At 43.7% G+C, this 23,964-nt stretch overlaps 1 protein-coding gene and 2 non-coding genes across 3 annotated transcripts; 2 read left to right on the top strand and 1 right to left on the bottom strand.

Annotated features, from left to right (window-relative positions):
- Positions 1-5,792: 5,792 nt before the first annotated feature.
- trnas-uga (transfer RNA serine (anticodon UGA)) lies at positions 5,793-5,874 on the top strand. The gene has a single exon. It is a non-coding gene; the product is annotated as a tRNA-Ser (tRNA).
- A 1,922-nt stretch (positions 5,875-7,796) lies between these two features.
- Positions 7,797-7,869, bottom strand: trnar-ucg (transfer RNA arginine (anticodon UCG)). Its single transcript has one exon. It is a non-coding gene; the product is annotated as a tRNA-Arg (tRNA).
- Positions 7,870-11,652: 3,783 nt separating this feature from the next.
- Positions 11,653-15,702, top strand: LOC114430729 (dihydroxyacetone phosphate acyltransferase-like). Its single transcript, XM_028398694.1, has 14 exons — positions 11,653-11,777; positions 11,851-11,978; positions 12,065-12,140; positions 12,224-12,375; positions 12,715-12,845; positions 12,960-13,198; positions 13,271-13,369; positions 13,788-13,934; positions 14,002-14,081; positions 14,149-14,289; positions 14,375-14,474; positions 14,558-14,651; positions 15,180-15,244; positions 15,347-15,702. The coding sequence occupies exons 1-14, from the start codon at positions 11,705-11,707 to the stop codon at positions 15,388-15,390; spliced, it is 1,569 nt and encodes a 522-aa protein (XP_028254495.1). The 5' UTR covers positions 11,653-11,704; the 3' UTR covers positions 15,391-15,702.
- Positions 15,703-23,964: the final 8,262 nt, after the last annotated feature.

Consider the following 23,964-nt stretch of genomic DNA (forward strand, 5'->3'; position numbering starts at 1 on the left):
TTATTCATTATCTGAGTCTGAAAGCTGTTTCATTTATAAATCGATCAGATTCATCCGCCTGTGCCTTTAAGCACCTGCCCAGACGCTTGTCTCGGTCACGGGATACGGCCCCAAAATTAAGCCTAAAAGCAGCAAAAATAAATAAAAAACAAACGTCTTTGGAGAGCTTCTTCGGAAAGGGGAAAGACCTAACGAGGGGACAGAAGAAGAGGAGCCTACCCCTTCAAAGAAAAAGAAACCTGCATTTAAAAGACTATATCAGGAGTCCTATTTAAAATACGGATTTATTGCAACAGGTGATTCTCACACAAGTCCGCTCTGAGTGATATGTGGCGAAGCCTTCAAAACTGCTTTGGCACTTAAGACCAAGCACCCTGCATTAAAAGACAAGCCATGGAGTTTTTTGAAAGAAGAAAACGTGAACAAGAAGGACAGAAGCAATAAATGACGGCCAAAACAAAATGACGGAGTGGACTGGACATAAGAAACACGCTTCGGGTGTCATTGTCTCCCATTATCCCCAGATGGGACCGCCTCATTGCTGAGAAAGCTCAAAGGCTCCCACTAATTAAGCATAAGAGTAAGTTGTCATTGTATGCACTTTGTTTTTATTTTATATATTTTTTTCTGTGCCGGTCCGTAAAAATATTGTTTTACATGATACCGGTCCGTGGTGCAAAAAAGGTTGGGGACCGCTGCGCTAGCTGATTGGGTGCACCTCCAGCAATTGAAGGCTTGTGATTGGCTCTTGTGTCCAACATTTTCCAACATTGTACGGACGATCCTTCGCCAGCTGGCATTCAGGTTGCAGTCTCCACTGGAGGCGTGGGTTCAAATCCCACTCCTGACAGTTCTGTTTATTTCCTCTGGAGGGGAAATAAGTAATCATTTAAATAATTTATCCTCTGGAGGGGAAATAAGTAATCATTTGAGACATTGACTGACTGAGATTCTAACCCAGACCACAGAAGCCAATTGGATGAGTTCATCTGATATGATGAGACATTACACCAAACCTACAGGGGTTCTTCCTGTTTTTTTTTGCCACTGTTGCCCTAAAGGAGGTTCAGTCTCTGGCTCTGATTGGATGACGTCACAGGCTGCTGTCAGGTTAGGGATTTAAGTCCGGAATTTTGTCTACCATTCTGGAATCCTGTCTACCATTCTGGCATGGATGGATGTCTATTCTGGTATGCTGCCGCTCGTTCTAGATTTCTGCCTTTCAATCTGGAATGATTTCTTTCAATCTGGAATGCTTTTCATTCCAGAATGCTGTCTTGTTGACTTTTGTCCCGGAATGTTGCCTTCCATGTCGGAATGCTGACTTCCATGACATCCCAGGCCGCTGTCGGGTTAGGGGTTTAATTCCGGAATTTTGTCTACCATTCCGGAATCCTGCCTATTATTCTGGAGTGGGTGGATGTCTATTATGGTATGCTGCCACTCATTCTAGATTTCTGCCTTTCATTTGGGAATACTTTCTTTTATTCTGGAATGCTTTTCATTCCAGAATGCTGTCTTGCTGACTTCTGTTACGGAATACTGACCTCTGTTCCAGAATACTGACTGTTATTCGGGAATTCTGCCTATCCTTCCGGAATACTGATGTCTATTCTGGTATGCTGCCACTTATTCTAGATTTCTGCCTTTCATTGCGGAATTTTGACTTTCAAATTCAAGTTCAAATTAGTTCAATTACCATAGCTTATCTGAGCATAGTCTATGGAGTTAAGTCAACCCAGCATGTCATGAGCAACAGAGAGCAAAACAACACAGACTCTGCTGCTGGGAGTGGGCTCACCTGTATGTGCGCCCATGTGTCAGCATGTGTGTTTGTGTGCGCACACGTTTGCGTGTGTGTATGCGCATCAGGCCGCTGCAGACAGCTGCAGTGAATTTTAAAAACACCACCATGTAGACAGAAACGCATAAAATAAACTGATAGCAGAGATGGCACAAGAGGACTAATGGGTGGCGCTGCCGCGAGTGCCGCAAGTTTCTAAATTCACACTGTTGTCCTGCTTGTTGTGTAGTCCGTGTTGTTGCTAATACACCAGTAAACATTCACCCCTTCACACACACACACGCAAATGTTCTCTTGCTGCCTCATATATCCACCCACTGACAGTTAACATTAGCTGTGTCCCAATTCAGGGTCTGCATCCTTCGGAGGACGCAGCCTACGCGGTCTCAGGAGGCCGCGTCCTCCTGAGGATCCTCCGGAGGATCCTCCACCGTTGGTAAATGGGACGGTCTGGCCTTCAAATCACTTCCTGATTGTGGCGCGACGTCATAAATTTTGCCCCGGGAAAAACAAAAGCAGCGACAGCGACACAACACGGACTACACAACAAGCGGGACAACAGTGTGGATTTAGACATTTGGAATATTTTAATATATTTATTTGTTGTTGGAGGAAGAGGAGAGGCGGCTCCAGCGGCAGCAAAACCGGTGACGGCTCATTTTCTTCAGGCTGGGAGAGCGCAGTGGGGAGGTGACGGTAAGCTGCTGTTTAACCATATTATTGATCATAATTAATATACCAGTTACTGAGCAAACGCTAGATATATAACCAGTAGATAGACAAATATGATTAAATGTAATTTATATTTTATTCAATCGTAAGACTTGATACAGGGTCTGTAATTTTAATACTTTAAATAAATAGCTAAATGTGTAAGAACCCTGCAAATAACCCTGAAACCACTGCTTTAATGTGTCATTAAGCATCAGGTCTGTCACTGCACCAGAGAATTACTGCTGGGTGGAGGAGAGTGGGGCTCCCTGCAGGACCAGCTGTCTGTCCTGGAGGAGGTGTACTGACCATCATCACCTTTGGAGGGTGAGGATACATATTTTATAGCTTTTCATATTTTAAGCTGCGTTGGAAGCCGCTCTGTGGAAGTTATTATTTTTATTTTTGCCCTTTTTAAAAACATCTTTAGTAACATGGCAGCCGCCAATCGTCAGCTCTGCAAACCCTGATGGACGATGTGGTGGACAGAGGAGACAGGCACCCCCCTCCCCCAGATGATGTCCCACTCACAGCCAGAGGACTCCAAGGTCTTCACCGTGGCATCATCCAGTCCAGCAGCACCAAGGACTCCTGCTCAGCCAAACATTTATATATATGTTCTTTGTGAATAGTATTTTCTGCTGATTTTTATAAATAATAAACTGTACATTTTCATAATGCCCACTGGTAAATAGTTAGAAATGTTCTGTGTCTTTGTAAATATTGTACATAACAGAACAATAAATGATTTACTGTGGCCACTGAGAAGTTGTTCAAAAGTTTACTTCAATTATAAATAGGTAATGAAACACATGATGTAACAAGGTTAGAAGAGTTTAAGAACACAGAGACAAGAACGATTTAATATACAATTTAATAAGTAACATTTAAATAACACAGAACATAAAATCACTGCTGTCCACATCCTCTGTATGAGCTGAGGTCTGTCCGTTCTTTCTCTGCTCTCCCCCTCTCTCTCTCTCTCTCTCTCTCCCTCTCTCTCCAGTCTCATCTCCTCTGTTATCAATTGTCAGGTTTCTTCTGTTTCTCTCTGCTCCTCCTACAACAAAATGCCAACAGGCAGAATGACCGTTTGATATAATAACGATAATATTGCTCCTCACGTGAACTATACTTTATACTATACTACAGTAAACAACAAGAAACAACATTCAATCAAAGCGTTTAGTTTACAGCGCCTCGTATCAACAGGACGTCATGTTTGTAAATATGAAACTCATTTTTTTAATGCCGCTGTCACTACTAGCATTTTAAAACTCTCGAACTAATGCTCTTTACTTACATTTAAATGTGAATTCGGCACTCCTGCCGCTGCCGCTCGCTTGGTCCGTCGTTGTACTATTGGACAAAAAGTAGGCCCGCAAAGCATTGTGGGATATTTAAGGCCACGAAGGATGGTAGCGATGCGTCCTCCAAATTCAGGCAAAAGGAGGACGCATTTGGAGGACGCATTTGGAGGACCCTTCGACTTTTGGCGAATTGGGACAGCCTTCGCGCAGCTTTGTGACGTAAGCGGCCTTAAAATGCGCACTCCGAAGGATGCAGACCCTGAATTGGGACACAGCTTTTGTCAGGGGGTTGTTAGAGGGAGGACACAAATGCAGACTTAGCCGGTGAAAGCAAACTCAGTGTTTTATTGCAGGCTAGGTTCGGTACACAGAAGTTCAGTCCGCGAGGCAGAGGTAACACAAAGGGCAAGGCAAAAACAGTAGTCCGATCAAAACAGGTGATACACAGGAAAATCCAAAACTTACTCGAAAACTCACTGGGGAAATCACAAGAGCAGAAGGCTACTTGGATGGCTGTGTCGCAGGATAACTCACAAAACGAACTGGCAACAAGGGGCAGGAAACACACAGGCTTTATACACAGGAGGGCGGGAAGACAATTGGACACAGGTGAAGCACATTAGGGTGGAGCAGGTAATCACAGGAGGGGGAAGGGAGCACACATGAGGAAGGGGAAGTAAACAGAACTGAAACACCAGGGGAAGATCGAGTTTCAAAATAAAACAGGAAGTGACTAGTAAAACTAAAACTAATACAAACAGAAAATGAACTACAAAATAAAATACCTGGCTGAAACCATGACAACCATGGTAACAAGATCATCAGTGCCCACCTGTCAGTGATCAGAATGTTATGATTAATTGGTTCATGTTACCTGAAATCCATTGGGGTCTACAAATTCAGTTCAAATCAAGTTCAAGTTCAAATCCTGCCAACAACGACACACGTTTTCAGATGTGTCTCTTGCCCAGATAACTTCTCAGAATTTGGATGGGGTGTCATCATTGACACTAAAAACTATGGACAGAGCTTCCGTGACGTCACCCGTTTGTTTCTGAAGAGCCGTTTTGAGGCTCGGTGGGAGTGTCAGCTAACAGATGAGTCACCTGACCACCTGGCTTTTGGTATAAATGTGGCAGTGCTACAAACAGGAAGTAAAGAGTGATGCAATCCATCGGTGATATTAGCACAACAATGATTCTTTTCCATTTGTCTAATACAATATTTAGCAGCATAAAGACTGTTTGAGGCCTCACAAAGTGAGGAAGGTCTAAAAGTATGAACTAACCTTCAGCATGATACCTTGATGCTTCACATCAGTCTTTCTGCTTCTCTTGTGCTGTCTGACATCTACTGAAGTCTCACTTTCTGTTTGAGGAACATACTCTTCCTCACTGATCTCACAAAGTGATGAAGACTCTTCTGATGTGTTTTCAGCCTAACATGAATGAAAGGTTGATTATTATTGTTCATGTCTTGGATGTTTAATAGTTGTCAGATCACGGTTTGGAAGAGGCTCCACAAAGAAGAACATTTCAGTGCCTGTCTAAGTGAACCATCACAGTGGACTTGTGTTTGTAATCAGCATGTCATTCACTGCCATGCAGCCAGCTGTGTAGTAATACTGCTGATAGAAGTGTCAGTGAGAGCAGCAATTAATTCAAATAAATTAATTAAAATTAGTGAGAGCAGGGAATTCTGCCTATCATTCTGGAATACTGATGTCTATACTGGAATGCTGCCACTTATTCTAGATTTATGCTTTTCATTCCGGAATTTTGACTTTGACTTAACTTTCTGTGATAGCTGTCTGTCAGACTCTGGGCGGCGCAGATTTACCTTCGAATGAAATGGAAACAAGTAAAGGAGCACCAACACCAAACTGGACAGGACAACCTGGACAAGACCATGCACTCATGGACAGAACCAACCTGGGTCATCAGACTCTTCATTGTTACCTTTTCCTAGTTGTTGTGGCCGAGTGGTTAAGGCGATGGACTTGAAATCCATTGGGGTTTCCCCGCACAGGTTCGAATCCTGCCAACAACGGTTCTTTTCATCTCCAAGATCACTTTATGCTCCTCCATGTCTGAGGACACAGTCCATCTGACACTTCCAAAAACTGTCATTTTAAAATTGCTGGACCGAGAGCAACTGGTGTGCAATGAGGAGGCAAAGGATAAAACGTCCCAGCACATTTCAAACCCAGTTTCACCCTGAGGCAGAGACTGCTTCACCTTAAGGACAAAACACCTGGGAAAGGCAGATCTCAAGGTACTACAATAGTCAGAATGATTCATCATGTGGTGACCAGATGAAAAATCTCATCTCTGGCTCAAGACTTGTTGAGATAGCATAGACAGACACACTCTCAGTCTGTCCACTTCAGTGTCAGTGAAGATTTCAGATTGTTTATTAAGTGTTCATCCTTGAGCTTTTCCAAACTTGTTGTGGACAGCACGCTGTTCATGTCAGGATGGCCGAGCGGTCCAAGGCGCTGTGTTCAGGTCGCAGTCTCCACTGTTTTATCTTATCTTATCTTCTCTTATCACTCTCTGACACAGTGCTCGAGTAGGAAATCTAGTGGTGAAAAAAATGAATTGCGGTGTGTGTTATTGGTTCATGGATTGTTTGGGATTTGGATCTCCATGCACATGCACACTAGTGTAGTCTCTTTGGACCACACTACATGGTTGAATGGTTTCAGGCTGACACAATAAAATACATTACACTTTCAGTTTCACTGCACGAAGTTGTTATACAAAGTGACATTTGAGGTCAGGGTGTCCGCGGGGTCTTAAAAAGTATTAAAAGTTGATGAATCAATAGTGGGAAAATGAAGGCCCTTAAAGTATTGAAAAGTCTTAATCTTAATTTGAAACGTGTGTGCAGAACTCATACGGCCCTCTCACTGCAGCCTCACACAAACAGACAGACAGACAGGGTTTAAAGACGTTTCGCTGCTGAACAGCAGAACCCACAGTTCAGGTGAACATGCAGCGGAGGAGCAGGATTTGTTGCTACTATGCGGGTTTTGCTAATTTTGCTGTTGACCTGAATGAGTGATGATGACGAGCCGGTCATGTTCAGGGAGGGGGCGTGACGTGCTCGTAGCTTTATAACAGACTGAACAGCAGGTCTGAGGACAGTGTTCTCTGACCTGTGTGGTTCATCCATGAAGGCTGAGTCACTCTGACTGACAGCAGTCAGCTGGTTTAAGGAGTTATAGAACATGGTTACATGACGAACGCCCATTTAAAAAGTATTGCTATTATCCTGCTACAGTGGACCATTGTCTGCCAGGATGATGTCTGCATACAGCTAAAACTGTAACAGACAGAATGAAAAGTCTGTCAGCTGGAGCTCAGCTTTAGAAAGAGAGGAGACACTGAGGCAGAGGAAGAGAGGTGAGGAAGATGAGAGAAGAGATACTGTAGCTGTATTAGAAACGTGTTGAAGAAAACAAAATATATATCTCAATCACAACTATTAAATAAATAATAGTGTATATAAATGTGCCAATGTGCCAATTCACATTGGCACATTGGCACATAATGTCTTTTGTGGAAAAGTCCAATATTATAAACTAATGATGTCACACTGTGATCAGATGATGAACTCAAAACACCTGCAAAGCAGACACAATCATGGGGAACACTGCTGACTGGACAGATGTTGAATAAATAAAAAATAGTCAGCATGGATATCCTCAGGAGCAATAATGGGAATATGACTCCCATCCATCACCCTGCACACTGAGGGAACCCATCAAGACAGACAGTTATCAGGACCGTTACCTGGATCAGAGCCTCAATCTCCCAGGTGACTGTGCCAAAGAAAAGAGAAAGAGGAGGATGGTCTCAGGTTCTGAGGGCGACTCCAAACTGGCATAGTAGTGTAGCAGTGGAAGTGAGTTGCAGATAAACCACAGATACAGGTTGGTGAAGAAGTTTCATACCTGTATAAAACCTCAACCACGAAGGGACTCGAACCCTCAATCTTCTGATCCGAAGTCAGACGCCTTATCCATTAGGCCACATGGTCTAGTGTGTTTGTCACATAAAATTTTCTTGGCAGGTCCTGTAGAAACTGTTGTCTCTTCAAATTAAATGTACTGAATGTCGATCTATAGGAGCCAACTACCAAAGTCTTTATGTGTGGAGACATTTACAGACAGCAAATGATACGTTAGGAAAGATATATACATGATTGTGACGGCCACAGGGCCTAGTGCTTGTTGTGTTTGTTCCACTCTGGTTGCAGGGTTCCATCAGGGTGGAGCTGTGTTGATTGCAGAGGCAGAACCCCTGGCCAGTGTTCTGAATGAAGTATTTAGCTCCACCTGATCCTGCACTGCATATATATTATACACTCAACAAAAATATAAACGCAACACTTTTGTTTTTGCTCCCATGTTTCATGAGATGGACTTGAAGATCTAAACTTCATTCCAGATACACAATATTACCATTCCTCTCAAACATTGTTCACAAATCTGTCTAAATGTGTGATAGTGAGCACTTCTGCTTTGCTGAGATAATCCATCCCACCTCACAGGTGTGCCACATCAAGATGCTGATCTGACATCATGATTAGTGCACAGGTGTACCTTAAACTGCCCACAATAAAAGGCCACCCTGAAATGTGCATTTTGTTTCTGCTTTATTGGCGGTCTGGGGACTCAGAACCAGTCAGTATCTGGTGTGACCACCATTTGCCTCATGCAGTGCAACACATCTTCTTCGCATAGAGTTTATCAGATTGTCTATTGTGGCCTGTGGAATGTTGGTCCACTCCTCTTCAATGGCTGTGCGAAGTTGCTGGATATTAGTGGGAACTGGTGCACGCTGTCGTATACGCCAGTCAAGCACATCCCAAACATGTTCAATGGGTGACATGTCCGGTGAGTATGCTGGCCATGCAAGAACTGGGACATTTTCAGCTTCCAAGAATTGTGTACAGATCCTTGCAACATGGGGCCGTGCATTATCTTGCTGAAACATGAGGTGATGTTCATGGATGTATGGCACAACAATGGGCCTCAGGATCTCATCACGGTATCTCTGTGCATTCAAAATGCCATCAATAAAATGCACCTGTGTTCTTCGTCCATAACAGATGCCTGCCCATACCATGACCCCACCACCACCATGGGCCACTCGATCCACAACATTGACATCAGCAAAGCGCTCACCCACACGACGCCACACACGCTGTCTGCCATCTGCCCTGAACAATGTAAACCGAGATTCATCCGTGAAGAGAACACCTCTCCAACGTGCTAGACGCCATCGAATGTGAGCATTTGCCCACTCAAGTCTGTTACGGCGACGATCTGGAGTCAGGTTAAGACCCCGATGAGGACGACGAGCATGCAGTTGAGCTTCCCTGAGACGGTTTCTGACAGTTTGTGCAGAAATTGTTTGGTTATGCAAACCAATTGTTTCAGCAGCTGTCTGAGTGGCTGGTCTCAGACGATCTCTGAGGTGAACCTGCTGGATGTGGAGGTCCTGGGCTGGTGTGGTTACTCGTGGTCTGCAGTTGTGAGGCCGGTTGAATGTACTGCCATATTCTCTGAAACGCCTTTGGAGACGGCTTATGGTGGAGAAATGAACATTCAATGCACGAGCAACAGATCTGGTTGACATTCCTGCTGTCAGCATGCCAATTGCACGCTCCCTCAATGCTTGTGGCATCTGTGGCATTTTGCTGTGAGAAAAAAAAAACTGAAGTTTAGATCTTCAAGTCCATCTCATGAAACATGGGAGCAAAAACAAAAGTGTTGCGTTTATATTTTTGTTGAGTGTATATACAGTGCCTTGCGAAAGTATTTGGCCCCCTTGAACTTTGTGACATTTTGCCACATTTCAGGCTTCAAACATAAAGATATAAAACTGTAATTTTTTGTGAAGAATCAACAACAAGTGGGACACAATCATGAAGTGGAACGAAATTTATTGGATATTTCAAACTTTTTTAACAAATAAAAAACAGAAAAGTTGGGCGTGCAAAATTATTCAGCCCCTTTACTTTCAGTGCAGCAAACTCTCTCCAGAAGATCTCTGAATGATCCAATGTTGACCTAAATGACTAATGATGATAAATGGAATCCACCTGTGTGTAATCAAGTCTCCTTATAAATGCACCTGCACTGTGATAGTCTCAGAGGTCCGTTTAAAGCACAGAGAGCGCCATGAAGAACAAGGAACACACCAGGCAGGTCCGAGATACTGTTGTGGAGAAGTTTAAAGCTGGATTTGGATACAAAAAGATTTCCCAAGCTTTAAACATCCCAAGGAGCACTGTGCAAGCGATAATATTGAAATGGAAGGAGTATCAGACCACTGCAAATCTACCAAGACCTGGCCGTCCCACTAAACTTTCAGCTCATACAAGGAGAAGACTGATCAGAGATGCAGCCAAGAGGCCCATGATCACTCTGGATGAACTGCAGAGATCCACAGCTGAGGTGGGAGACTCTGTCCATAGGACAACAATCAGTCGTGTACTGCACAAATCTGGCCTTTATGGAAGAGTGGCAAGAAGAAAGCCATTTCTTAAAGATATCCATAAAAAGTGTAGTTTAAAGTTTGCCACAAGCCACCTGGGAGACACACCAAATATGTGGAAAAAGGTGCTCTGGTCAGATGAAACCAAAATCGAACTTTTTGGCAACAATGCAAAACGTTATGTTTGGCGTAAAAGCAACACAGCTCATCACCCTCAACACACCATCCCCACTGTCAAACATGGCGGTGGCAGCATCATGGTTTGGGCCTGCTTTTCTTCAGCAGGGACAGGGAAGATGGTTAAAATTGATGGGAAGATGGATGGAGCCAAATACAGGACCATTCTGGAAGAAAACCTGATGGAGTCTGCAAAAGACCTGAGACTGGGACGGAGATTTGTCTTCCAACAAGACAATGATCCAAAACATAAAGCAAAATCTACAATGGAATGGTTCACAAATAAACATATCCAGGTGTTAGAATGGCCAAGTCAAAGTCCAGACCTGAATCCAATCGAGAATCTGTGGAAAGATCTGAAAACTGCTGTTCACAAACGCTCTCCATCCAACCTCACTGAGCTCGAGCTGTTTTGCAAGGAGGAATGGGCAAAAATTCCAGTTTCTCGATGTGCAAGACTGATAGAGACATACCCAAAGCGACTTACAGCTGTAATTGCAGCAAAAGGTGGCGCTACAAAGTATTAACTTAAGGGGGCTGAATAATTTTGCACGCCCAATTTTTCTGTTTTTTATTTGTTAAAAAAGTTTGAAATATCCAATAAATTTCGTTCCACTTCATGATTGTGTCCCACTTGTTGTTGATTCTTCACAAAAACTTACAGTTTTATATCTTTATGTTTGAAGCCTGAAATGTGGCAAAAGGTCACAAAGTTCAAGGGGGCCAAATACTTTCGCAAGGCACTGTATATATATATATATATATATATACACACACACACACACACACACATACATATATACACACACACACACACACATACATATATATACACACTCACACACACACACACACATATATATATACACACACACATACACACACACACATATATATATATACACACTCACACACACACACACACACACACATATATATATATATACACACACACACACACACACACACACGCACACACACACACATATATATATACACACACACACACACACACACACACACATATACACACACACACACACACATATATATATATACACACACACACACACACACACACACACACACTCACACACACACACATATCTAACATGGGTTTCCGTGGATGTTCTTAGCTCCAGCAGGCCATCCATGAACACCCAGTAGTTCTCTTACCGAGCCACCGTAGTTACATGGACTTCCTGCTGATGTCATACATCCTGTATACATATGACCTGGCTCTACCGGTCATCGCCGCCGGCATGGGTAAGCCGAGGAAGATAACGTAGCAGGGTGTGTGTGGACGGGAAGTGTAAAGCTGCTGTGTGTTTCCCTGCAGACTTCATGGGGATGAAGTTTGTTGGAGAGATGTTGAGGATGTCTGGAGCTTTCTTCATCCGGAGGTCGTTCGGCGGAGACAAGCTGTACTGGGCCGTGTTCTCCGAGTACGTCAGGACCATGCTGAAGGTGTGAACGCTGTTTTATTGGTTGAAATTGGTTTGTATTATCATTCTTCTCCTCATTCATTTATTTATTTATTTTTTTTTATTTAGACTGGATTTGCACCAGTGGAGTTTTTCCTAGAGGGGACCAGAAGCCGGACGGCCAAGTCTTTGACTCCAAAGTTAGGTAGAAAGAATTTATGATTGTTTTTTCTTGATAATATTGAAGGATTTTCTGCCACTCACCCTGTTTCATGTGTCTTTTCCCAGGTCTATTAAATATAGTGATGGATCCGTTCCTTAAAGGGGAAGTGTTTGATGTCACCTTGGTGCCGGTCAGTATCAGCTATGAGAGGATCTTGGAGGAGTCCCTCTATGCCAGAGAACTGCTGGGTGTACCAAAGCCTAAAGAGTCCACATCGGTGAGTTCAGATGTAATATAAACTCTAATATAAGAGCATCTAAGACCCCCGAGGCGCCACCTAGTGGTTTGGAGGACAACAAACAAGCCGGGTTAAGCTGGATTGAGCACGGACGTGTGTGTGATAGCCAGATTTGAAAATAGGTCTGAACGTACCCAGCTTCAAGGCTATCTGGATTCAATCCTACTCTAGCTGGACTGACTTTCTCCAGTGTGGACGGGGCCTAAGAGACCGTTGTTGATGACCAGATTTTGAAGGCTCTTTAAGAACTTGTATGTGTGTGAAAGGATGTTTAAATAATTATTTAACACAAACACATGTTGTCTATTTTTTCTTCAGGGTCTCTTTAAAGCCAGAAAGGTCCTCAGTGAGGACTACGGCAGCATCCACGTTTACTTCGGTCAGCCTGTGTCTGTCCGAAGTTTGGCTGAGGGCAGAGTGAACCGCTGCCAGTTCAACCTCACACCACGGTAACAAACATCAAGCGTCCTCTAATACCTCTCCACACCAACAGGGGGCAGTCTCCACCCCGTCTGTCTACAGTGCATGTTTCCTCTCATCATGGTCTGACTTTTCATCTCCAGACACATCCCGCAGAGGCCCGGCGAGGAAATCAACCACTTCGTCAACGACTCGGCCTTCAGGCTGGTGCGGGCCCAGGAGGAGAACATGGTCCTGAAGCCGTGGGTCCTTCTGGCATCCCTGCTGCTCCAGAACCACCACCACGGACAGAAAGGGGGGACGGCCCTGGAGGAGCTGACGGAACAAGCCGTGTGGCTCAGGGACCTGTCCCGTCAGTGCGGAGCCTTTCTCCACTGGCCGGGTACAGAAGCACCACTGATGCAGAAGACGCCGTTTTTGTTGTTGAGCTGACGGATCCTCCTTCTCCTTTCAGAGCACGCTCCTCCCTCTGAGGTCGTTTCGTCCAGTCTTTCCCTCCATCAAGGTCTGGTGAGCATCTCTGAGGGGCGAGTCCAGCTGGCGTTGGAACAAGGTCTGTGTTCATTTTAACTTCATTTCCCTTTTAAAAACATTACGGTAATGACACGTAGCTTGTGTGCTGGGCGCTCTTCTTGTTATTACACACTGTTCAGAGCATTTATAACATAATAATAACTAATATGTTGCATCTGTCAGGAAAAACAGGTCGAATCATTAATGCAAAGGACATTTTCTGACAGATTCATTAAAATACTAAGAAAACAAAAAAAGAAAAATCTGTTCATAGTATCATGGAATTGGACTTGATACAGTGTTCAAGTTGTTTTTATCAAAGCTGATGAATAATTCACTGAAATCTGCCCTGAACACCCCTCTACCGTAACACCTTGTATAGACGTGCATCTGAAATCCTGGTAGTGTTTCAGCAATGAATCTTCATCAGCAGCAGTAATTCTATTCGCCTGCAGCAGGAGGACAGGGGGGACCAGAAGAGAAGCTCTTGAACCAGGCTGTGGTCGTGCTGTCCTGCGCCTCCTACAGGAACCAGGCGCTCCACGTCTTCCTCCGCCCGGCGCTGCTCGCCTTGGCCATCGCCACCTCTTCCTCCAACAACAGACGTAAGAGGACGTCATCACACTTCCAGCTTCTATATACATGTCTGTAAATCACGTGTGTTTTTTACAGAGGAGGTCTACAACAGCTTCAGCTTCCTGAGAAACATGTTCTCCAACGAGTTCATCCTCTGTCCCGGAGCTACAGTGCAGGTAGAGCACGTTTCAGTCCGGTCAGGATGAATACTAGAGACGTGTTCATGTCCTGTTGTGATTCCAGGACTTTGAGGAGGCCTGCTACCTGCTGGTGAAGACCGGAGCTCTGCAGATCCCCCAGCAGGAGGTGCTGGTCACAGAGAGAGGACACAGGACGCTGGCTTTCCTCACCAGCATCCTGGATCCCTTCTTACAAGGATACCAGGTGAGGCCATAGTGTAGCATACAAGACGGCCACTAGAGGGAGCTGTCGGCACACAGCCACAGTCTCAACAGTTGTGTGTGTCCAGGTTGTGTGCAGGTTCCTGTGTGAAGAGGCGACGGAGGCTCTGACAGACAAACAGTTCGTTCCTGCCGTCAGGAAGTTCATCATCAAACACCTGCTGACAGGTTTGTCTGGCACTAAGTCTTTGTCAGTGTTGTGCGACTGTAAATCAAGTCCCCCTGTACAACGTGAGCTGTGTGTGATCCAGGCACGCTGAGGTACGCCGAGGCGCTGTCGTCGGACCTGCAGAAGAACAGCCTGGCAGCTTTGCTGAGGCTCGGAGCCGTGCGGAGAGTAAAAGGGTACACCATCTTTATGAATCAAATTCTTAATGCATTCATATTGAACTGTCTGATAATCCAGGATGAGGATAAGGCATGGATTAAATTACAGATTACTAATCTTGTAAAGTGTTTGAGATTAAAAGGGAAAAAATGTGTGGTTTCATTATGGGTTAACTTTTCTATAGTCTCAGCCCTGTCTGGTTTATTGAGAACTTGTGTTGCCACTTAACCCTTTCAGTCTGTGAGGTGACCCTCAGCTAAACAGCAAGTCTGTAAAAACACTGTTGGCAGGTTTGTTTGCTTTGCATTATGCTAAAAGTGCAAAAACGACCCCGATCCTTTAAAATTGATTGATTGATTAAAAAAAAAAAAAGAAAGTTAACATTACTCACATTTGAATGAATGTATTAATGGTATTTAAGATTTAGATTTATTATGTTATCTTGTTATTGTGAACAATGAGTTTGGTGTCAAAACAGAAACAGCTGTCAGAGTGAGCGGTGGAAACGTAGCGTCTCTCATGCTAACAGCTTCTTTCTCTTTCAGAGGAGCTGAGCAGGGCACTCTGAAAGTCAACAAGGTGATGGTGAACTCCCTGGAAGACACTCTGGGTAAAATTAAAAAAGAAACAAGCTGCTGCCGCCATTACTGACCTGATCTCTGGGTTCTCAGCAGGCCTTTAAAACGCCTCTCATGTTTGTGCGTATGTCCAGGAGGAAAACTGCCCACTCAGAAAGCCGCCGCCGCTCGCCTCTAACACTCGGCGACCTCTCCAGCCAAAGAGCCAAGAAGAAGAAGACTGAGCTACGGTTTACCAGTAAGGCAGCCCCTCAGCTCAACCGCCATCTTGAGACGAGTCGGCGCCTCTTTCATTTTTTCCCCTTGATTCAGAACTGCTTATTCTTAAAAGCCTTTTTTAACAAAAGCTTCTCAATGTGCCAGCTCCACTCCAGAGTGGCGCCCGCTCCCCATCCAGGCGTTTAATACACAGCCTTTCAGTCTGTTCCTTCATCTCCGCCATTAGCCGTTAGCTTCTCTTATCACCCTTTGAGCACTTTAATCAGTGGCTTTCCGCTACACGCTGTGCACCTGCTGTGTATCTAACTACGTTCTGTGAAAGTTTGTCATAACATGTTTTAACTTTGGTCTTTGTTTCTTTTTGTCTGCGCCAGTTCTGCCCCCCTGGTTTTCCAGGTGTGCCACAGGGCCCCCCTCAGGGCTCCTGCCAACAGTCCGAGCTGCACAGGCAGCGTTTGTTTACACAGTGGAGATATAGCTACTAGTTACAAACAAAACAAATGCTATGTGTCAAAATGTTACATCAGAATCTATCAATATTGCCAAAGGAACACATTTGTCCTCAAACCTAGCATAGCTACTGAAGTGGCTTTACAGTCACCGAGTCATAATGAAACGATGCAGTCACTGAATCACACAAGTGATTGTTAAGACTCAGGATTACTTTGTTTTATCAGCATTTCCAAATTATACTAGATTAGGTTGTTTTTTAATCTCATATTGACTTTATTTATTGGCTTGCTACCTGTCTGTGCACTCCTGTTACTCCTGAACTCCACCTCAGCTGTTCTAAAACAGGCCGAGCTGCTCCGAAGGCATCAACACATCACCTCCGACTGAAAGCCCCTTAATCTGGGTTTAGATTACAGAATTATTGGCTTCGTTAATCCACCCATTCACCATACACAACATTATGCTAACGTTTGGGCCGCGTATATCATGCTATCACCAGAGGTTGCTAACAAAGGCTAATTCTGTTTCCAACAGCATGAGCCCTGGAGGCTAACATTAGCTTACACACATAATGATGCACTTCCTCTAGTGGATTATTGTATCCTCTGCAGTGTTTTATGCCAGATTAGATTAGATTAGAGCCATATGTACAAATATACAGAATGTAAAGAAGAACAAACGATAATCCAGGATATATGGATAAAGCACGGATTAAATTACAGATTACAAATCTTGAAGGGTTTGAGATTAAAAGGGGAAAATGTGTGGTTTCATTATGGGTAACTTTTCTATAGTCTAAGCCCTGTCTGAGTGGTTATTTGTGTAGCAACGTAACCCTTTCAGTCTGTGAGGTGACCATGAGCAAAGCAGCGAGCCACATGTGGACGTCTAAACCGCAGATCAGTTTCTCACTGTGTGTGTGTTTCATTAACATCAGCTTTAAGTAATGGATTTCTATATTGGATTGTATTCATTTAACTAAGTCTGAGGTTTTTTTAGTACTGGTGAAATATAAATAAAGTGTTTTGAAGTACAAGCTGTGTGTTGTCATAATCTTCACCTCTAGGTGTCAGACTTGCCTCTCCGTGAGCCCACACACACACACATATCTGTATGGTTGTAGAGCTGTAGCACAACTAGTTTTAGCACAACTAGCATGGCTTTCTAGCATGATGGCTATGGACTCTTAGCACGGCTAGCGTGGCTGTGTACCTTTTGGCTTGTTTTGCATGATGGTTGTGTAATATTAGCATGACTAGCATGAATGTGACTGTTTAAATAGCTGCAGCAAGATAATCCAATCCATCTTTATTTATAGAGCACTTTTAAAAACAAGGTCAGCCTAGTGCTGTGCACAGCCTATCAAGTGTAGAATAAATGACTAATAAAATAAAATGAAGTAAAATAAATATACATTTGATAAAACACAGAGTTAAAAGCCAGAGTTTTAAGTGATGACTTAAAAACCATAAAAGAGTCCTATGAGCTATGGAGTCTAAAATGCAAGAGCTATTAAAATTACTAAGCAGCTCCTCAACTGTGCTGCCGTTTTCCTTTTCAGATTCCCAATTTTCAATAAAAGCTTGACAGAAAATCGGGGCAGAGAGTGAGCTCAGAGGGCGAGAGTGGATTTTTTGATAGGTCTATGGTCAGGAAGGAGTGGAATTTGGAACTGCACTGTGATCTGTGACAGGAAATGGTGTTAGGGATACCTGTTCTACATCAACACAGTTTGAGATCACAAGATCCAAAATGTGAGCTTTGCTGCGGCTGGGGGATTTTACATGTTGGTTCAGATGAAAAGATTGTAGCAGTTTAATGAAGTCGGAGGCAAGTGGAGAAGAAGTAGGACAACAAACGTGAATGTTAAAATCCCCTAAAATGATGAGCCTGTCATACTTGACCATGATGATTGATAAAAATGTGCAAATTCCTGAATGAAACCAGAAATGAAATAAAACCAGAAACTCAACACAACAACACAGTGACAGGTCGGTCACACTGTAACTGATGCTTCACAACAAGTTGTGTAACTTCTGGTGTTTTTCTTTAGAATCAGCCCTCAGGTCTCATGATCAGTGAAATATGAAGGAAGTGTCAGAACCGGTCTGACAGCTGGGTGACTCTGCACTCACACCTGTTCTATCCACTGAAATGCGTGTCTCACTCTGCAGCCCTGCAGCCACACTAGGGGTGGGCGATCAAATATCGATAGTATCGATACCAACGTTAGGATCAGTAATTACTCGATACTAGCCTGATGAGATCGATATAATCAATTTCATACAATTTCACATGTTCCAAGTAAGAAAAAACACTAACAAAAAAACACACTATACGTGTAGAAAACATATACTACATATATACTATACTACAACTAGAAGTCAATTCCAATGTATAAATTCATGATTATGGACCAGCTTGTTTGTTATATTGCTTATTTCTAGGGATGTCCCGATCAGGTTTTTTTGCCCTCGAGTCCGAGTCTGAGTCATTTGATTTTGAGTATCTGCCGATACCGAGTCCCGATCCGATACTTTCTATAAAGGCACTCATTGCGGCAAAACCTGTGTGTGTGTGTGTGTGTGTGTGTGTGTGTGTGTGTGTGTGTAGGCCTGTCACAATAACAGATTTTGCTGGGCGATTAATTGCCAAGAGAAATTATTGCGATAAGCGATAATATTGTCAAATCAATGTTCAACTAACATAATGATAATGACATATAATGCAAGTACACCCTTTCAAAGATCAATAAACTTTAATTTCTAAAGAACATTTAACATTGGAAAGGCCCCCAATTATCAACACTATTATTATTATTATTGTTATTATTAATGATATTAATATTATTATTATGAGTAGTGGTAGGCCTATTACCATGGCTTATCTGAGCATAGTCAATGGAGTTAAGTCAAACCAACTAGCACGTCATGAGCAACAGAGAGTCGAACAACACACACTCTACCTGCTGCTGGGAGTGGGCTCACCTGTGCGCACATGTGTTTGTGTGCGCACGCGTTTGCGTGTGTGTATGCGCATCAGCGAATTTTAAAAACGCCACCATGTAGACAGAAACACATAAAATAGCAGAGATGGCACAAGAGGACTGGGCAAGAGAACTAGACTAGGTGGCGCTGCAGCGAGTGCCGCCAGTGAGAAGGCAGAGAACTTCACTCGTACAACGCGGACTCTCTTTAATGGCACGTTATTCATAAGCATGTTAGTCTTGTGGTGAATTGTGTCGAAGTGTTGAACCGGTGTTGTGCAGCTTCACAGCTCTCTGTGTTGCTGTAACCAGCGTCCAAGCCCTGCAGCGCTGTGACGCAGACAGCGAGCTGACCGTGGTCTGCTCAGAACATCCCGTAAACGGCACACAATGAGTTAAAAAATAAGAACTACCTGTTGGTTTGACACATTTAAAGACAGAAGCCGCGGGACATTTTAAATCTGACGGCCGGACTTTGCACACTTTATACGCTACGACGCACCGAGTGACGCCTTTTGTCATCCAGGCTATTTGGCAGCGAGAGAGAGAGAGAGGAAAACAAACAAGCGTGCAAATGTAATTTATCGCGGCCGAAAAACTTATCGAGCCCATTTAAAGTTATCGTGCAATTAATTGATTTATTGTTTATCGCGACAGGCCTGTGTGCGTGTGCCGCCACACTGGGAGATTTCACACACGCAGCACATCGAGGTCTCGAACCAGGACCTGTCGCACCAAAAGCAGCTGTCATACCCCTGCACTACAAGACACAGAGCCACCCTGCACAGAAGGCGTTAACTTTGACAGCCCTAAAAAGTATATATCCGAGTCCTGATCGGGAGGTAATGTCCGATTCCGATCGAGTCTGAAATCACGTAATCGGGCCCGATTTCCGATCATGTGATCGGATCGGGACATCCCTACTTATTTCAGAGAGAACTGACAAAACATCAAAAACGTCGCTCTAAGGATTGGACTGATTCTGGTACCAAGCAAGAGGTCTGGTCAATCTGGTTCTGACAGCTAGAGTTCTTCAGGAGCTTTCAAGAACACTTGGAACCATGTTAGAGGGTGCCAAAGTTTACTTTGACCTGTTGACCTCTGAAATCTAAAGGGCCATAACTCAGCAATACAATTGGTCAGCAATGTGGCTCTAAGTGGTCTTGAAAGCCCTTGAAGAACTCTGTCACATATGTTAGAACCAGATTTGCAGCTCCCTGTTTCAGGTCAATCCCCTGATTTGACCTGAAACTGACAAAATCCATGGAAATGCAGAATCTGGCCTCTGAGGTTTAGGGGGCTACTTGCTGTTATATGTTGTCAATAGAAGATCCAGGAACCTGCTACCAATGTGTACTGAACAGAGTTCTATTACATATATGAGCGCCAACTAGATGGCACTGACCTGGACCTAACCACCTGTCTATCTCGCGATGGCCTCAGGAAAGGCAGGTGTGCCAACAGCTACACAGCCCACACATGACAGTTGTTGAACAACCAGACCAGACCAGCTTGTGGTCAGACCACAATCAGTGTCAGTAAAACATAAACTCCGATGTAAAAGAGGGTTACATGGCATTAGTAAGGAAAGCATGTCATTGTGACCATTTGCATGTAACTTAAGTTATAAGTTACTAGGTACAGCTGAGGTACTAACTGAAGCTAACCCTAACCCTACCCTAAGAAACTGCTACTGTGAGGTGCAGAAAGCGACCTGCCACTGTGGAAACACAACTCATTTACACTAACATAAAGCAGCAGAGCACAAAGACCTCGAGCTGCAGAGGAAACAGAGGAGGAGGAAGAGGCAGATCCCCAAACATGAACCAGAGACAGAGGTCACTGACAGAGGCTTTACTGCACAACACTCATGAATATCCAGGAGAGGGTTTAAAGAAGTGAAGGTTCAGACTGAATCTGCAGCATGAATTAATGGCGTCTTTCTGAGTGCAGTGATAACACATGCAGTTTGAGCAGAATGAACTGTCATCATATCACCAGCTGAAATAAATGTTGTTCCCAAATTCAAAATATATCTAATAATGTAATGATACAAGTTTATATAATGATATGTATTTCAGTATGGTTGGTATAATTATTATCACCTGTAGAAGGACCTTTACTCTTCATATTTAGGCTCCATGCAGAGAGGTGTCAGACTTTGATCAAATTATCTTCATTATGTTATTTAACCTACATGATTCATAAAGAGCCGTGGCTGTCACAAGGAGCATCGCTGACATGTGAAGTTATAACTTCATACAAGTTATACAGTTCTGCACTTTGTTTGCAGCTTGATTTACTTAACAGATGTTTATTGTGTGTTATTATTCTGCTAATCATGATCAACTGATTAAAGGCAAAAAGAAGGCAAAAAATAATCATTGTATGATCATGAAACTTCCAAAGTAAAAGTATCGGTATTGGTAAAAAAGGGTAGTGTGGAACGCAATTAGTCTTTGACCGTGTATAACCACTTATGAAGTCCTGTTTGGAAGCCAGTATAAGGAGCATGTTTAAGAACATTAAGATGGATAAGCCCTCTTTTTGTGCTCGACAGTGGCCGCACCATTTAAGTTAAGAGGAATTCAAGAGGTTGGTGCACTATTAGTCATAGTCCGGTGGACTTGTACTCGGTGCGCCCTATAATCCAGAAAATATGGTCAATCTTTCAGTCAGTCTGGTTCTGACATCACTCCGGCCACATTGCAGAGGTGGAGCTGCTCTGCTCATGATGTCACTGCTGCTGTAAAAACACAGACACAGACATAAGAAGTGCACAAAGTGTTTTGCAGTCATGTAGCATGTGATGCAAAGCTGACAGATGAAAGTCATGTCTGAAGCAGCACAGTGCATTTCCATCTGCTCAACACAACAACACAGGTCAGAGTCACACTGTAACTGATGCTTCACAACAAGTTGTGTAACTTCTGGTGTTTTTCTTTACAATCAGCCCTCAGGTCTCATGATCAGTGAAATATGAAGGAAGTGTCAGAACCGGTCTGACAGCTGGGTGACTCTGCACTCAGACCTGTTCTATCCACTGTTAACCCATTCATGTCAGTGTTGTATCAGGTGTCCTGTTTTCAAGGTAATGAAATAGATGGATGATAATATCCTGAATTTCCCTGAGGGACCTCATCCCTGCTGCACTGTGTAAGGTGTGTGATCCATGCTGCTTCTGCTCAGTGATTGATACTCACAGTGAGGTCTCATTCAGTCAGCAACCATTCTCAATAACACTGTTAGACTGTAGCAGACACACGTTGAATCATGTCTGCCCTCAGGACCATGAAGGTGTGACAGGAATGCAGGTTACAGAGAGTCCGGCTGCGACAGCTGATTCTTATATTTACTGTATTTGACTTCAGGGTTTGCAGCACATTATGTCGACCAAGTCATGTAAAGAAATCGGTCCAGACAGTGTTTAGCTTGTGTGTTTTCTTGTTGTCTGTCAGAGGCTGGGTCGTGGCTCTGCTTCAGAGAGTTGGCTGCTGACACCTGGCTCCCAGCTGAACCAACAGTCTGTTTAAACCTGTTCAGAGTTCCTAGGAAGTCATGTGACCACAGAGGCTCCTCCTATGATGGAGTATAAACACCCTGAACACTGACTGCTCTCTGCTTCGTCACAGAAACCAACAGCACAGGTAAGACTCACTCACTGTGAAGGAATAATGAGAAAATGCTTCCAACATGTTGAGTGCAGAGTTTTAATGTGGACATTAGCTGGATAGATCAGTAGGAATCAATGGCTTTATGTTATCATGTTCTATTATGAAGGTGACATCATGAGGTCACAGGTAAAGTATAAAAATGTTGATGAAGAGAGAGAAAAGGCTCAAAAGCCTACAAGTGGCTGCTTAGTGTCAAAACCACAGATATGTTTGCAGCACACTGTAGCAGCAGCAGGTGCAGGGCCCACATCAGTGCAGAAGCAGGTCCATGGAGTGCACAGGCCGTCAGAGTGCACACAGCTTTAATGAGCAGCAGAGTAGTAACACAGAGGGAGGAGGAGGAGAGGCGAGAGCCAGCAGGGACCGGAGCAGGAGTCAGAATAGCTCCTGTCAGCCGGTAGAAGTACGGGAGCAGTAGATGAGTGACTGTTGCCTTTGTTGCTTTTGTTTACAAATCGTGCTATGACTTGTTGTCATGGTGACTTGGTGTAAACAGTACATTACATTTAGCAGCGTTTCTTTGACGGCCACTTTAGCTTCAAGATGGGAATGGTGGCCCTGTGGCCATCTCTCCCCAGATGAAAGCTCTGAGTGTTACAAGAATGTTTTTAGCATGGCCACTCTCTTCCGTGTAGTCTACTGTGCTTTATTTCATCTTTGAACAGCACATATATGCTCTGGTATGCATAACTTATAAATAACCATGGTGGGCCATGGACAGAAATGCCAGGGCCACATTTTAGTCCCAGGTCAGCCCTGATAAAGAGAATGTAGTTTGGTTGTAACAGGATCAACTCATTGTAAACTGGTGTTTAGAATTTCAATACATCACCCTTATCAATGTGCAGCTGTGAGGAGGTTGTAGCCTGCTGAGATGTGAGTGGAGCTGGATGCTCACAAAGAGGAGAACCTTGGTGCTGGTGCAGCGCCCTCTCATGGTGACTCCCTTAAGTGTTGCCAGGCAACAGATTCCACTGGGCTTGGTTTAAGATGTAGTATGTTTGTTTATTGGAAAATGATACAGTATTAAATATGGAGCAAAAATGATCTGAAGGATTCAGACCAGTCATCGATCTGTGCTGATCTGTAGCTCATTGATTGCTGAGCTCCATCTAGTGGACAGACAGTAGAAGTGAATCAGGAAATGTCTTTCAGACACTTGATGACTTTTATAGCAGATGAACAGCTGTTTCAGAACAACTTGTGTTACTGTAGTGTTTTTCTGTTCCAGTCACAGCAGACTGTAGAACTCTCAGGTCACATGATCAGTGAGGAATGCAGGGAGTGTCAGAACCGGTCTGACAGCTGAATGACACTGCACTCATCACTTGTATCTACTGTTAACCCATTCATGACCACAGTGGAGTTTGTATGATTTGACAGCATTTAAACACCTGCTGTGAAAATGTCGGTTTGTTCT

This window comes from Parambassis ranga, unplaced genomic scaffold (genome assembly GCF_900634625.1).
Source record: "Parambassis ranga unplaced genomic scaffold, fParRan2.1 scaffold_27_arrow_ctg1, whole genome shotgun sequence".
Classification (NCBI taxonomy): domain Eukaryota; kingdom Metazoa; phylum Chordata; class Actinopteri; family Ambassidae; genus Parambassis; species Parambassis ranga.